Here is a 14872-nt window from a genome sequence, read left to right as displayed (position 1 = left end):
GTGTTGTATTGTATATTTCCCACGATATAAAGATATATAATGGGCGTAACTTTTAAGTATCGCTTCTTTTGTGTCTTTAAAGTCTACGATTGACCTTTCAGAAAGTCCCTTAGTTTTATTACATACATAAGGGTGTGAAAAAAGAAAAAGAATACTTGACAAATAATAACCATTTAATAATGATAATTATTTGCAATACAATATTTTAAAACTATACATTAATATTCTTAAAAAAACACTTACTACGAAACCAAAATGTAATTATTATATTCTTAAATAATACAAATTGTTACAAAATAATTATTTAAATGATTGCTTGTTTTAAAGATACATTACAAGAAAGTAAAATTGTTTATAAATATTATTAAAGTTTAAAAAATAAAATAACTCAATATGTAATTATTATTTGATAGTTAAAAAATGATTTTAAGTAAAATGATTTAAAAGATAAAAAGAAACACACATAATTTTCAGGGTCAACTCCTAATTGCATGAAAATTTGGATTTAGATTCTACCCATCCCCCACTTCAAAGTTGAATTTGTGCCGTTGATTGCTTTTACTTGGAGGGTGAAAAAATATACGTTTAAAATAAGTCCGGAAACAGATCTGACTAAGTTTAAGCAACTTTTGTTCTATAGAGTTTTTTTAACTTAGGTACTAGGTTAATTTAGTAGTAGGTACTAGAGTCACTTGCGACTAAAAATATTTACTTTTCAACAAAAAAAAAACACAAATACTCAAAAAGTAATTATTATATCGAAAAAATATTCTTGGAAAAAATGTAGCATATAAAAAAAACGAAAAAATGGTATATTCTTAGTCTATAGAACCAGTAAAATAAATTTGTAGCTCATAAAAAAGACGATCTTATCCTTCAAATTCCAAATCAAATATTTTAACGTGATACATAGTACCAAAAAATGAAGCTCTTTTCGGGGAAAACCCATTAAAATTTTTTTAAAGTGTTAACAAAAAGCTTTATTTTATTTTATAAAAGTTATATACGGGTAGAAGAGACAACGGAACGAATTTTCGAACGTTTAAACAGACGACATCCCAGATTTACCAATTTCTGGACAATTGATCCAAAGGCTGGATTCTAACAACGAAACAGTTGTGGATTTTCAAGTTTTCAATGAGAGTTAGAATGAAAAAACATTAGTGACCTCGGGTATGATGGTTTGGAGAATTTGGCTGGTTATATCTGCCATAAATTGAAGGACTCCAGTATTCAATCCGAAGATGTTTCAACGTACACGTGGGTTGATCATTTGAGTAAGTGTGGTTTATGTAAACCATCAGACACTCTCTTGTCATATATTAAGTAACTGGAGACAATTTTTCCTTCCACATGAATGGTGATTCCATTTTGGTAACTAAAAATTATTTAGAAAACCTTATGTCCAAAAGTGTAACTGTAGACTGTTCTAACAAAGCGAATAAGTTATTTTTTAGGTCTCGGATGTACTTCCGAATTAAAGAATTAAACAAGTCTCTTAACAACCTGACATTGCGTAAAAGAAAAATTATGAAAACTGCTACATAGTTGCTGTATGTACGTCTATTTCACATGCACAAAATTTAAATAAAGTGCATGGCATGAAAACTGTAAAACTTATTTTTGTCTTTTCCAAGCCTCTTACTTAAATCTGATGAAATACATTATTTAAAAAGTAAAAAATTTTGTTTTTTTATCAATCCATTAAATTTATGGTTTTATTTTGGGGCTTTTCTTCCCCTTGGTAAAAATTATATTTACTAATATGTAGGCCACTAATCAATTTTTGCCAACTAACGAAATATAATAATTTTAGTAGATATCGATTATATGAATATTTTTATTTTCCGGATACCAATATAATCAAGAAACTGGGAACTTTACAAATAACTGAAAATCAATTTAAATAAAAGTAAATAGTTTAATAATTTTCCTCTAAACTATAAAAATCACTTAGTTTCTTTTAGTCATAATTCATTCATTTGTATTATTCTCAAATTTCATTCGCGTTCGTATTACGAACGCATAGACGGGACTATGCTTTACTCTGTTGTTAACGTCATGCGCCAATCGGACGAGCTTACGTAACTAGAATATCAGGGTGTGCATATTTCCGGGTCCCGGTGAATTCGTATCTATTTTAATCCCCATCCTAATTACAGACCAACTGGCAACTCTGGTGCGCAGGTAATTTTTAAATAACGCATTAACTACCGGTGAATTGGTAACTTTCATTTTTTAAGTATTGTTGATAATCTAATATCGGTATTCCAGGTATTTAGCGCTGCACTCCTAGAAAATGGAAAAAATGTCACAGGAAGTGAAACCGATGATGAAACGAAACGCAAAAGAGAAAACTTGGATGATTGTTTTAATAGAAGTAAAATTAAAAAACGGTCACCAAGCAAAGCAGGCAACGAAAACAAGGAAGACATGGAAAATGTTATGATTACAATAATGAAAGAGCTAATGAATAAAAACGATGAAATGCTTCAGGAAATAAAACAAATAAGGAAAGAATAACAAGAAACCAATAAAGAGTTAATGGGTGTAAAAGCAGAGAAACAAAAACTAAAAAAAGAAGTAAAACAGCTACATGAATGAATGGAGCAACTGGAGAAATTTAGCAAAAAGAAAAGCTTGATCGTAACTGGGTTGAAAGTAGAAACAAATGATTATAAGAAATTAAAAGAAGAAATGGAAAATTTCAGAGCCCAAGAGTTGCAAATACAAATAAAACTAAGAAGTGCAAAAAAAATAGGAGAAACAGTATGCGCAATAGAAATAGAAGCCCTCACGGATAAAATGGAAATCCTAAACAAGAAACGTAAACTAAAACAGCATAAAGATCGTATCTATATAATGGTAGGGGAGCCCAAGCGGGGATTTTTGCAGTTACTCGAGCGCGTCAGATTATCATATGGGGAGAAACGTGGTACCCTGCAGATGTACCTCTGCCATATATTGGCTCTTAACACAGGGGAGTTCGTTTAGGGGGGCCCGAAAAAAAAAATCAATCCTTAAAAATACTCGAAATTGTCAGATTAAGATAAGGTAAGTTAAGTACATGCAAAACAGTATATATTTAAAAAATCTGACGATTTGAGCAGGGCATAAGGGAATTGGTGAGTCACAAAGTTTCACAAGAAAAAGGCGAATATTTCGGAAATAAACGTCAGATCGAAAAACTAAAAACTACACGTTCAATATTTTTCAAAAATCTATCGATAGATACCAAACACGACCCCTCGCAGAGAGGGGTGGGGGGTAAATTTTAAATACAAATCCCGCGATATTTAGCAAAATAAACATCAGATCGAAAAACTGCAAAATACACTTATTTAATATTTTTGAAAAATATATCGAATGGTACCAAACGCGACCCCCACGGAGGTGGGGTGGGGGGTTACTTTAAAATCTTAAATGGGAGCCCCCATTTTTTATTGCAGATTTGAATTCTCTGCATAAAAATAAGCAACTTTTATTCGAACTATTTTTTCGAATTATGGATAGATGGCGCTATATTAAAAAAAACGATTAATGGAAATGGAAAATTAAATTAAAAAATGGCAAGCGCCCGCTAAAATGGAAAATTTTACTTAACTTTTTTTGGTTTTAGGACCTAATAATCACAACCCAATAGGTCCCCAAAGCGCTCGAGTGACTGCACATTTAGCATACTTTGCTCCCCTACCATAAACAACGATTGGACATCGAAAGAAAAAGAAATACAAAAAGAAATAACTAAAATAGCAAAGGACGAAAGAAGCAAAGGTAAGCAAACGAAAATCGGCTACAAGAAATTAATAGTGAATGGCAAAATCTAGATATGGGACGAAGAGAGAGAACAGCTGATAGAAAATTCAAAAAACTAATAAACGAAGAACAGCGACTGAAATATGATATTGACATGGCAAAAAAAGACTCGGAAATGCAAACGGTTAACGAAAACAAAATAACGCACACAAAATAAAGAAAGAATCTCAATAAGAAGAAAAGAACAAAACCCATTAGAATGGGCTCTTGGAATATTAGAACCATGCTGGCATCAGGTAAGATGCAAGAAATAGCTCTTGAAATGAAAAAATACCAACTAGAAATCCTAGCCGTACAGGAAATACGATGGAAGAAAGAAGGAAAAATTGAGAAGAAAAACTTTAGCATGTATTATTCGGGAGAAAACAAACAGGAAACGAATGGTACGGCATTTATGGTGAACAAAAAAATGAGGGAAAAACTGATACAATTCAAAGCAGTTAATGAAAGGATATCTTACATAAGAAAATAAACAAGCCCACATCTCGATAGTCAATTGCTATGTACCCACCGAAGAAGCAAACCAAGAAGATAAAGCAGAATTCTAAGACATCCTGGAAGAAACCTGTGAAAATATTCCGAGGAATGACATATTAATAATATTGGGTGATTTCAATGCAAAGATCGGAAAGGAGGACTATAATCGTAATGTAGCTGGCAAAGAAACTATTCATGAAACTACGAATGATAATGGATGAGAAATCTGCAACCTAGCAGCAGCAACAAATACATATATAGTTAGTACTGGGCATAAACATAAAAAAGAAAACAAAATAACATGGATGATACCAGGAAGAATGGATGGAAACCAAATAAATCATACTCTAATTTCGAAAAAGTGGACACAAATAGTACAAGACGTAAGGTCATATAGAGGGGCAAATGGAGGCACTGACCACATATTGTTGATAGCAAAACTTAAGATGAAAATAATCAAAGCAAATAATCATAAGAAAGGAAAAAGGAGGAAATGGAATATAGCCAATCTGAAAACGCAAGAAACAAAGCAACAATATACAGAACAACTGGAACAGAAATTGGGTCAGTACGAGCACAAAGAAATAGAAGGAGAATGGAAAAACATAAAGAACAGCATAATAGAGACAGCAGAACAAATAATAGGATTCCAAAAAAACAAAGAATCGAAAGAATGGTTTGATGAGGAATATCACCAAAAAAGTCAACTGAAGCACCTCGCAAGAAACAAATGGCTACAAAGTGCCGAACAGGAACAACTGGACCAATATAGAAAAGAAAAACAAGAAGCATTGAAACTCTATAGAAGAAAGAAGAACACATGGATCTCTGAACAAATGCAAGAATTAGAAACGAATAATAAAGACAACAAGAAATTGTTCGAATAGATAAAACAACAACACAGTACCAAAAAATCTGTCACAAAAATAAACAAAAAAGATTGGGAAAAACATTTCACGGACCTATACAAAAACGACAATAAGGCATATTCAGAGGATGAGGATATAAGAGATAACAGAGATGAAGAGGAAGTCGCACCTACTTATTAGGAATTCATGGAGGTATTAAAACAACTAAAAGTAAACAAAACGCCAGGGCCAGATGAAATCAACAACGAACTGATCATCAACGGCGGAGAGGAGCTCACGAAGCGAATGCACAAGTTAATGGTTACAATTTGGAAGGACGAAAGCATGCCCATAGAATGGAAAAACGGACACATCGCACCAATCTTTAAGAAAGGAGATCCAACTAAGTGCTGCAACTACAGACCAATTATGCTACTAAATACAACGTATAAGATATTGACCACAATTATAAGAAATCGACTAAATCAATACACAGAAAAAATTATAGGACCATATCAACAGGGTTTTAGAACAATAGATCAAAGGAAGATCAACAATAGATGCAATACATCAAAAGTTAAAACAAATGAGGGCGATACAAATGACATCAAAATAGAACTTGAAGTAAGACAAGGAGACAGTCTGTCAACGACAAACGACACTATTTAATATCGCTCTAGAAGGAGTAATTAGGGACACAGGGCTGAAAAAGACAATTATTCAAATCTCAACACAGATCATAGGATATGCAGATGAACTGGGACTGGTAGCACGAGATAAAAAAAGACTAGAAGAGGCACTTTTAACCCTGGTAAGAGAAGCAAAGACGAGAGGACTAATAATCAATCAGAATAAAACAAAATATCTTATAAGCACACGAGACAATGTAAACAGAATAGCAGAAATAAAGATAGGTGAAAATACATTCCAGAGAGTAGATTGCTTCAAATACCTGGGGGTGATGGTGGACGGCAAAAACGGAAGGAGTATAGAGATAAACGACAGAATTAAAGCAGGTAATAGAGTATATTGGAAATATCACCAACTACTCAAGGACAAAACCTGAGCAAAAAAAACAAAATCAAAAATATACACAGCAGCAATCAGATCAGTGATAGCCTATGGAGCAGAAGTAATGTGCCTTACGAAAAAAGACGAAGAAAAGTTAAAAATAATTGAGAGAAAAATTATAAGGATACATGGCCCAGTAAAGACAGAAACAGGGGAATAGTGAAAGCTGATGAACCATGAAATAATAAATATAAATAAAGGAGAAGATATAGTAAAATTCATTAAAGCACAAAGCCTCAGATGGTTTGGGCACACACAAAGAAGAGGGGTAAAAGAACTGATCAGGAAGATAATGAACTGGAAACCAGTAAAAAATAGACCAAGAGGAAGACCAAAAATTAGATGGGAAGATCAACTGCTAGACGATATATCAAAGATGGAAATTGCAAACTGGAGAGAAAAGATTCAGGACCGGAGAGAGTGGAAGAAGATAGTAGAGAGGGCAAAAAAACATCACAACCTATGAACTAAGACCTAAAGGAAAAGCGGACTAATTTACCGCGTGAAATGGATTAAAAGAGCTCATATTTGAGCGAGAAAAAAACATCACAACCTATGAACTAAGACCTAAAGGAAAAGCGGACTAATTTACCGCGTGAAATGGATTAAAAGAGCTCATATTTGAGCGAACTATACTCTAACAAGAGTGAACGGTCCATATAATAATTCCAGGTATGTACCTGTATAAATTACCCTCCTTGAAGTTGGTGTAAAAGGTATTCACCATTTATGTATTGTCTTTTGGAAGGATTACTAGAGAAAATCCAAATAAATTTTGAAAAAATGGCTGAAATCGCTGAAATTCTTGTAACAGATTCCGTAATGAGTGTACATGGGTGGTAAATGATTTTAAATTTCACTTAAAGAAAGTGCTAAAAAGTCTAAAACATTTATGGTACTGTTCTGCATCTGGTTTCCAGGCAACCTGTTATACCGACGGTTAGTTTTTTTAATATTTTGAGTAGTAACTATGTTGGTTATCAACAATTTGATGTCAAAAATGCACATTTTGCCATTTTTTGTCTACCAGTAAGAAGAAAAACATTCAAAACAAAATTTAAGATAACCGCATTATAGAGCATGTAAAACAATTTAAACAAGGTTTTATAAATTTCGCTATACTTAATTGTTGCTTATAAAACTATAAATTAAGTCAGTTTAACGTTAATATAACTTATGTAAAAAATACAACATATCTCGATATTACGTGAAATAGCTCAAAGAAATGAGTAAAAATACACGGTTTTTATGACACTCAGTGTAACTACGTAACAATTGTTTTAGTTTCTCTATGGACGGAATAACAAAATTTATGTAAATCTGACCAATCTTTTCTCAATTTAACTATTTATTGACAATTTAAATGAAAAATAGCCGATTTTAAGAATTTTCGTCTATAAGTTACAATGTTTTACCAAAAAACTGAAAAAAGAACCGATTAGTTTATTGAAATAGCCTTAAAATGAGTTGAAGTAAAATAGAATTGGAGCTTTGTTTATCAATAAACATTAACTATTCAAATTTATTTCTTACGTTTTAAGCTAACTACCTGAGGTACCCCTAAACCCTAAAAATGTCATCAAAACGACGATTTTGAAGCTCTTTCGACTGGATTAAAGAAGCTATTATCGATTCAAACAAAAGTTGTGTATTTTTAATTCTAAATTTCAACTATTTAATTAAAAATAAAGTGTCTCAGTTGAAAATTCAAAGTTGCTACACCCACCGCTTTCGCAGGCAGAATAAGAACCCTGTTATTGCATAAGTATATAGATTTTGAAAAACCATTCAAAAAGCATTCCAAAGTTTTTTCGATATGCCGTCTAGTTCTCGAGATATTTGACAATCGCCTTTCTGGACAGAGCCCTTAAATAATGTAAACATTCTTATTCAAGCTAGACATAAGCCGAGTGAGAGAGCTGACCGTGAAATTCATTTGCGATGTTTCCAAATTTACCGGATCTCGGATTGTCTGCAAAATATATATTTACCATATACACAACGGATCGCGCGCGCTGCCCTCTACAGCGGATTTAGTGGAACCACTGCAATATAAAATTCACCAAAAGGGGTGCAAAATGAGGTCCAGACAAAAATCGATTTCCTTGTACCCTAACCATTGTTACATCGAGATGTCACTATATACACGTGAATACAAGGTGAGATCCAAAATCGGATCTCGCCTTGCAAAACGGATCTCATCTTGTATAGCTTATGATACAAACGGATCTCGCCTTGATATGAAGACATATATATATATATATATATATATATATATATATATATATATATATATATATAAAATATATATATATATATATATATATATATATATATATATCTATATATATGTGTATTTTTTGTTTTTTAGAACAACTGTTTGACGTTCCGAATATATCGATACTCATATGGATCATTTTGGCACAATATTTCTTCTACGCCACAGGACACCAACCGTCGTTTCCTAACATTTCTTGGGAAGCTGCATTTATAGGCACAACTGGAACATTTTCCAATAACGTTATTCCCGGAACCTTGATTATCCTGAACACATTTTGTTCGTATATTTTAATGGGAGTATTGCTGCCATTATTGTTAATCACGCCGTTCACAGTATTTGTAATGATCCCTTCCGTTTGCGAGAAAAAACAGGAGTTTAGAGTAGAGGCTTCTAGAGGAGAAGTTATTTTGTTTGAAAGAGATAGACTGATGTTAACGTCGATGTTTAAATTAGCTGCGAAATATATTTTAGGACATGCAATACGGGTAAGAAATCTTAGTTTCATAGTATATTATTAAAACTCTACATGTGTGTTTTCACAAAATCATTTTTGTGTGGAGGATTATCCCATTCTGGGTTTTGTTTTACAGTTTCTGGTGTGACTTCGCTGTTTCCATTACTTTTCTCCATTCTTCTCCCGCTTTGATTGTCTTTCCTTTATTTTTAATTTCCATACCCCTTAAGTCTTCTTCCACGTGTTGTCTCCATCTCAGTTTAGGTCGGCCTCTGATTCTTTTACCTGTTGATATCCATTCCGTTATAATTCTTAACGGATTGCTCTTCTTTCTTCTCATTATGTGTCCATACCATCGAATTCTCTGTGCTTTTATTGCTCTGACTATGTTCTCTTGACCCATCGATTCTTGTATTTCGTGATTCATCTATTGTCTTGCATCCTCTTCGTTTCTCTTTTTCTCTTTGATCCTAGTATTTTTATATCATAATCTTCCTCTTAAAAACCTTTAGTGGCTCTACTTCTCTTGCTGTTAATGTAAATGTCTCTGAAGCATATACCACTATTTGTCTTATGATCTTATTTCTGTTTATCTTCTTATCTCCAACCATTTTTTTATTCTTGTAAAAACGCTTTATTTTCCGTTTGAATTCTTTTTTTCAGATCTACACTTTCATTTCTTCTGTTGACTAATACTCCCAAATATTTTGAACGTTTCAACATCTTCGAAGCTTTGTGCATCTATTCCAGTTCTGTCGTTTGTGTCTTTTTTTTTTTCTTGCTTACGTTGATATATTTTGTTTTATTTTCCTTTATTTCCAGTCATCTCAGTTTGGCTCCGTTTTCCATTTTTGGAAAATTTTCTTTTATGCCCTTCTATCTGTTGCTACTGTCATATCGTCCGCATATCCTATTATTTGTACTGCATTTTTGTGGATGGGGAAAACAGAGAACAGAACTGTCTTCAGCGGCGACAATCCAGAGAGAGATACATTTGCACGTCTATTGCCTTTGCTGGTCAACAGTGAAGAGAGGTGTAATGTTCGTTCACAAATGTCTCAGCAAGTGTCTGTATTGTCCTCTTTTGTCTCGTTATCGATTCGGAATTTTGGAGTTTAGAATTTTTTTTACATATAAGTTAAAATGATATATTATTAAATGTCTAGAATAAATAATTTAGATGCATGTAAAACAGCTTTTTTTATTTTTGTAGGTATTTGCAAGTATGCTAGCTGCCACGATCCATTGTCGCCATTTGATGGTATGGAACATATTTGCACCGAAACTAATTTTCGAATCGATAGGAATGTTCATAACGTTAGGCTCAGTAATTGTCGGTTACCTCATACTTGTACGAATCAATAATAAAACCGAATCCTTAATCCAGACTCTTAATAAGATGAGTTGATTTGTTTTATGTCGTAAGTTGTTATTAGTTATTTATAATAATTTTTTTAAAGACATTTGGGCATTTTTGTGCTAATTTATTTGTACACAAGCGTTGACCACATACATAAAATGCCTTGATATGAACAATGTTGTTATAATCTTGAATTAATAAATAGATTTTATAAAGTTGTTTATTATTACCCTAAATAAGTAAATAATACCAAAAATGGAAAGACTATGTTAAAGGAGTGGATGATTAACGACTAATTAGTCCAACTAAGGACAACTTAATGCTACAGAAAAATGGGTAGAGCGACACATCTCCTAAAAGCAAACAATGAATAACATAAGGAAGAACGTCAATAAATAAAGTAAATATCACAATAAGTAAAGCAAGAAATACAGTTGTTCTGAAGCTATTTCCTTGTGGCATTTTTATGATTAACTACTTATATGGGAAATGAGCCACAATTAAATTGAAAAAATAATTTTATTAACGTTTCGACGTCCAAATCGGGTGTCGTTGTCAAAATACAAAATACTATCTACTAAATTAAACAACAATGTTGTTGCTAAGTAAAAAAATTCTTCTAATAATTTATGAATTGCCAATATAAATGAGTCAGATTAAATAAATTAGAAGAATTTTTTTACTTAGCAACAACATTTTTGTTTAATTTAGTAGTATTTTGTATTTTGAAAACGACACCCGATTTGGGCGTCGAAACGTTAATAAAATTATTTTTTCAATTTAATTGTGGCTTATTTCCCATATAAATAGTTAATCAAGAAATACAGGGAAAAAACGAAAAACACTAAAAACGTAAATAAAACAGCTAAACAAAAAATCAAACAAGCGAAGGAATTTTGGCTATCAAAAATATGTGCAGAAATAGAAAGATGACGAAACAACGTGACAGCTTTAACATATATATATACAAGAAAATAAAGAAACAGCTACAGCTGGGATATGAAAAAAGAGGTATTGGAAACATAATGGACAAAAACAACAAAATAATAAACGTAAGTTTTCAATCTAATAATACATAAAACGACAATAAATATCATTCTATGTACATACCACCAGATTGAAAACAGTGAGAACCTTCTCTGGTAACAACCTCCGAGGCTTTTAAAAATTATAAGCCATGCGTATTTATAATCTATCAGCGGGAAGACTATCAGAAGATGAGGGAATTTTAAAATTTGTAATTCACGTTCCATCTGCTCAGCGTCGTAAAGCTCCAAAGAGAAGGTTTCCTACGTAATCCAAAAAGAGTAAATAAATTAAACATTAAAAATGTATAAACATTTTCAATTTCGTTGCAACCCGAAAACGCAGCAGCATTATATTCTAGTTCAATCAGAGAGTACAGCAAGAGTCGATATCGGTTTCGGGACTTTTTTTTGCACTTCACCAGTAAACCCATATGCTCTTCTCTCTGACTGAACCAGGATACCCCGACGCATGGCTGAAAATGTTTATACATTTTTAATGTTTAATTTATTTACTCTTTTTGGAGTACGTAGGAAACCTTCTTGTTGGAGCTTTACCACGCTGAGCAGATGGAACATGAATTACAAATTTTAAAATTCCCTCATCTTCTCATAGTCTTGGCACCCGCATGCCTTATAATTTTTAAAAGCCTCGAAAGTTGTTACCAGAGAAGGTTCCCACTGTTTTCAATCTGGTGGCATGTAGAATGATATTTATTGTCGTTTTATGTATTATTAGATTGAAAACAGCTAGTTTCTTAGCAGATCTCGCTACGACACCCCAGTCATTTCGTTCGTTACAATCCGGGACGGCACTCGTCGAGATATCCTGTTTCGGTCAGAGAGAAGAGCCATAATATGGGTCTACTGATGAAGGGCAAAAAAGCCCTGAAACCGGTATAGACTCTTGCTGTACTCTCTGGTTGAACTAGAATATAATGCTGCTGCATTTTCGGGTTGCAACGAAATTGAAAATGTTTATACATTTTTTTAAACAAAATAATAATTAAAATTACAGGACAGGTAAATAGATGGGAAGAATATAAAAAAGAGCTATTTGAAGACGACGAAAGAATGGAGACAATAAATCCAAGAGGTATAAATGGACTTACAATTACCAAAGAGAAAACTGAAAAGCACTAAAACGTATAAAAAATAATAAAACCACGGGACCGACTGAAACTAGAGACTACTAACAGAGAATCACATTGATATACTAGTAGAAATATTTAATAAAATTTACTATGCCGGGGAAACTCCAACGCAATGAAATGTGAAGAATATATAACGATCAGCTTGATTAACCATATTGTAAAAGTCTGCTTGCGAGTGATACATGAACGTGTCTACAAAAAACTAGACGATAATATAACAGGAAACCGACCGAGATTTAGAAAAGCCTTTGGAACATATTATTTACTATAAAACATAGAACGTTGAACTATGGCCTATTCATATAAATACCTAGTTGACTTGCAGAAAATCTTTCGACAGAATACAATACAGAAGGTTTGCAAACATAGTACGGAACAGAAATAGATGATCAGAATGTGAGAATCATTAGACGATTAGACCAACAAAAATCTAGCAGAGGAGGGCTGCAAATTTTGATTGATCGCACTACGCAGTACTGCGAGATGTGTATAATAGATTTGAACAAAAAAAAACAAGAGTATGATTAAAGACGAAACAATCTACGTTAAAGGAAAAGCTTTAGAGGAATAAATACCCAGGTACAATTACTTGGGATGTAAGCTAAATGAACAATGGGACCACAGCCTTGAAATAAAACGACGATTTGAGATGGCCAGAAGCGCTTTCAATAAAATGGAAGCGCAGTAGGAAGCTATTATGCAATGGAAAACTGGGAATAGAAATTAGAACTAGAGTATTGAGATGCTACGTATTTTCTATCCTTGTATATGGAGTTGAAGCCTCAATTACATAACACGGAAACATTAACAAAGATGAAAAAGAAAATGAAATAATCAATATGAAGGAAAGGAAAATGATCTATTATGGTCACATAGGTACTAAAAAATAAAAAAATATGAGTTGGTAGGTACGATTGGTCATAAAAGGGAAAGTGCGGAAGGACAAAGAGGACCAGGAAGACGACGCACTTGTCCCGGTTTAAAGTAGTGGAGTGGACAAAAAACTATAGAACTCTTCAAAATTACTGCAGATAGAATAAAATGGGCCGTGATGATCGCCAATGACCTTAAAGGATGAAGCACACGAAGAAGAAAGAAAAATTACTTAAGTATTTATTTTATAATGGTATGCCCATTCCTTCCTAATTCTTTTCCATATGGTTCTTAAACTGTTTTCTTTTCCATGGTTTTAAGTGTTTTCTCTACGAATATTTTGAACAAAGTGAGGGATTTAGAGCAGTCTTGCAATACTCTCTATGTCATTTTAAATAAGCTATAGATTTTGCTTCTTATTTTAACGCTACTTCATTATCATTGTAAAGTGCTTTCACGACTTTTGTTAGTTTTTGTGCAATTCCGATATCGTTCATTGCATCCAATAATAATTTATTTCAAGGTATTCGGTCATATAAATTTTTGAATATCACAAGAAAATTACTTTTAAAAGTTTCAAATAAAACAATTAAACTTTTTTTGAGTAATTACATGATTATAATTTACCTACTATTAGCAGAAGTCGTTTATGGTGAAACCATAAATGGTTTCTTGAATAAAGGTATTAGTAATAGCTATATAAAACAAATCTGTTATAGAAAATGAAATATTAATTATCAATGAAAAAGTGATCAAAACGTTTTGTGAAATGATATTATTAATATTTAAGTAATCGTTAAAGATGTCATAGCTTTCTCCTCTAATTGTTTTTGGTAAAATATACACTATCGTACACGTTGTTAGAATAGGTTTTTACTAAACTAGCGGCTAAATTTAAGTACCTATCCTTGGAATAGGTGAAATAAGATGAGTCATGGTAGTGCAAAGTAACTATAAATGATCACATTGTAGGTACTATTCAGGAGAAGACAGTTCAAAATAGAAAAATGGCTTATCACTAATTATGATGACGAAGATAGATAATGTTGTAAAAACGTCGTGTTATTCTCAGACATGATATAATGTTATAATAAATACAAACAACAGTAAATGTGAATGTACCTACACAAATACTATGAAGAAAAAGAAATTGAAAAAAGCTACGATGATTTAGAAAAGGTATTAGCATCTGCAAAGTCATTTTTGTTCAAAATGATCTCAGCTACATTCCTTGCTTAAAGCATTTTTTTTTCTACGGCTGCAGCTTACAAATTTAGGAGGAAGCCCGGGGATAGGAGTGGCAAACTGTTTTATCTTTTTGGGGCCCAAAAATTGACATTCTCACCAAATTGCAGCTCATTTGATTTGTACCATTTTTAGATGTTCAGTGGCATTTTCGTCTAACGACTAGAGTAAAACTGACTTCATTTGCGGAAAGATTCAAAAATTGCATACGAAAGCTATAGTCGGTTCGTTAAACTCAGACACAACTGGCTAGTGATTTTAGTAAGTA

General features: G+C 32.7%; 1 protein-coding gene across 1 annotated transcript in view; it reads left to right on the top strand.

Annotated features, from left to right (window-relative positions):
• Positions 1-10522, top strand: part of LOC126887339 (GPI ethanolamine phosphate transferase 3) — a 30402-nt gene extending 19880 nt beyond the window's left edge. Inside the window, exons 5-6 of the mRNA XM_050654787.1 lie at positions 8584-8978; positions 10161-10522. Coding sequence (XP_050510744.1) covers positions 8584-8978; positions 10161-10355 — 590 coding nt within the window. The 3' untranslated portion in view covers positions 10356-10522. The remainder of the gene's footprint in view (positions 1-8583; positions 8979-10160) is intronic.
• The last annotated feature ends 4350 nt before the right edge of the window (positions 10523-14872 follow it).

The sequence above is a fragment of the Diabrotica virgifera genome, chromosome 6, assembly GCF_917563875.1.
Source record: "Diabrotica virgifera virgifera chromosome 6, PGI_DIABVI_V3a".
Taxonomy (NCBI): Eukaryota; Metazoa; Arthropoda; class Insecta; order Coleoptera; family Chrysomelidae; genus Diabrotica; species Diabrotica virgifera.
Note: the sequence above shows the minus strand (reverse complement) of the source record. Positions and strands in the feature narration are given on the sequence as shown.